The sequence below is a fragment of the Hipposideros armiger genome, unplaced genomic scaffold (genome assembly GCF_001890085.2).
Source record: "Hipposideros armiger isolate ML-2016 unplaced genomic scaffold, ASM189008v1 scaffold_78, whole genome shotgun sequence".
NCBI lineage: Eukaryota > Metazoa > Chordata > Mammalia > Chiroptera > Hipposideridae > Hipposideros > Hipposideros armiger.
This window is the reverse complement of record NW_017731428.1, coordinates 4,481,809-4,482,894: the sequence shown is the minus strand read 5'-3', so window position 1 is coordinate 4,482,894 and position 1,086 is coordinate 4,481,809. Positions and strand designations below refer to the sequence as shown.

The following is a 1,086-nucleotide window of genomic DNA, read 5'->3' as shown; positions in this document are numbered from 1 at the left end:
CTTGTCCGCCTGGGATTCTGCACCAAGGTGTGTCTTATCACAGGCATGACTATCCTCGGGGAGGTCAGTTTCTAGGATAAGAAAAACCTGTCTTCCTATAATAACCCAGAATAGTCAAGCTATTGCTGAGGTTATCTGATTCATTTGAATTTAGTTGATTTTTCTTTGAAAGAATTAAAATCTCAATGACTGGTTTGTTAAATGAGAAGACTTAGTGCACCTCTTTTCAGGTGCAGAGTGGGAGGCAGTGTTTACTCTATAATTCCAGGACCTGAACGAGTTTTCATTCACTCGTATCATACCCTTAACTGTCATTTACACTAGGAAGAAAACTCATTTTAACAGCGAATCCTAATCTTTTCAGATTTTTCTCCTATATCAGGATCCTTCTTTGCATTTCCAAATTGCTTCTAGCTTTTCTCTCTGTTCTTTCAAGTCAGAGTGCTTTTTTATTTTTGGTTTTTGTCCCCCTCTAAGGAACCTCCTGATCCCTCAAGGGTTTCCATCAGAGAGACCCTGGGCCAGATTCTATGTGAGACTCTACAAAGCGGAAGGGCTGCCCAAAATGAACTCCAGCATCATGGCGAACGTCACCAAAGCATTTGTGGGTGACAGTAAGGACCTCGTGGACCCCTTCGTGGAGGTCTCTTTTGCCGGACAGATGGTGAGGAACCGTTGTCACCAACCATGGCAGACGTGGGCCAGAACCCTGTTCTTTACCCAAGATATTTCTAGCCAAATGAAATTAAGTTAAAATCAAAATTAAGAAGCACCTTGAGAGAGAATACTTGCCACAAAGAGGCACTGGGGCACGTGGCAAGGAAAAAGGGGAAGACTCCCCACTGACTCCCCACTGGCAATCACAGTGAAAAGCCACGGGGAATCACAGGCAGACAGGATCCAGGCAGACAGGCCTCCCTCATCTCTGGCTACTTCTCTGTAAAATTACCACCCCCTCCCGATCTGCCCCACAGTGTCCCCAGGTAGTCCCTGTCCTGTGGAAGCCTACACATTCCTCCTCCCAGCTGTCCCTACTCACGAGCCCTTGGAGGTACCAGGGCTTCGGCACATGGTCAGAGCTTAATC

At 46.4% G+C, this 1,086-nt stretch overlaps 1 protein-coding gene across 1 annotated transcript in view; it reads left to right on the top strand.

Moving 5' to 3' along the window:
* Nucleotides 1-1,086, top strand: part of FER1L6 (fer-1 like family member 6) — a 117,051-nt gene that overhangs the window by 21,498 nt on the left and 94,467 nt on the right. Inside the window, exon 5 of the mRNA XM_019643430.1 lies at nucleotides 437-664. Within this exon, the coding sequence (XP_019498975.1) occupies nucleotides 437-664 (228 nt within the window). The remainder of the gene's footprint in view (nucleotides 1-436; nucleotides 665-1,086) is intronic.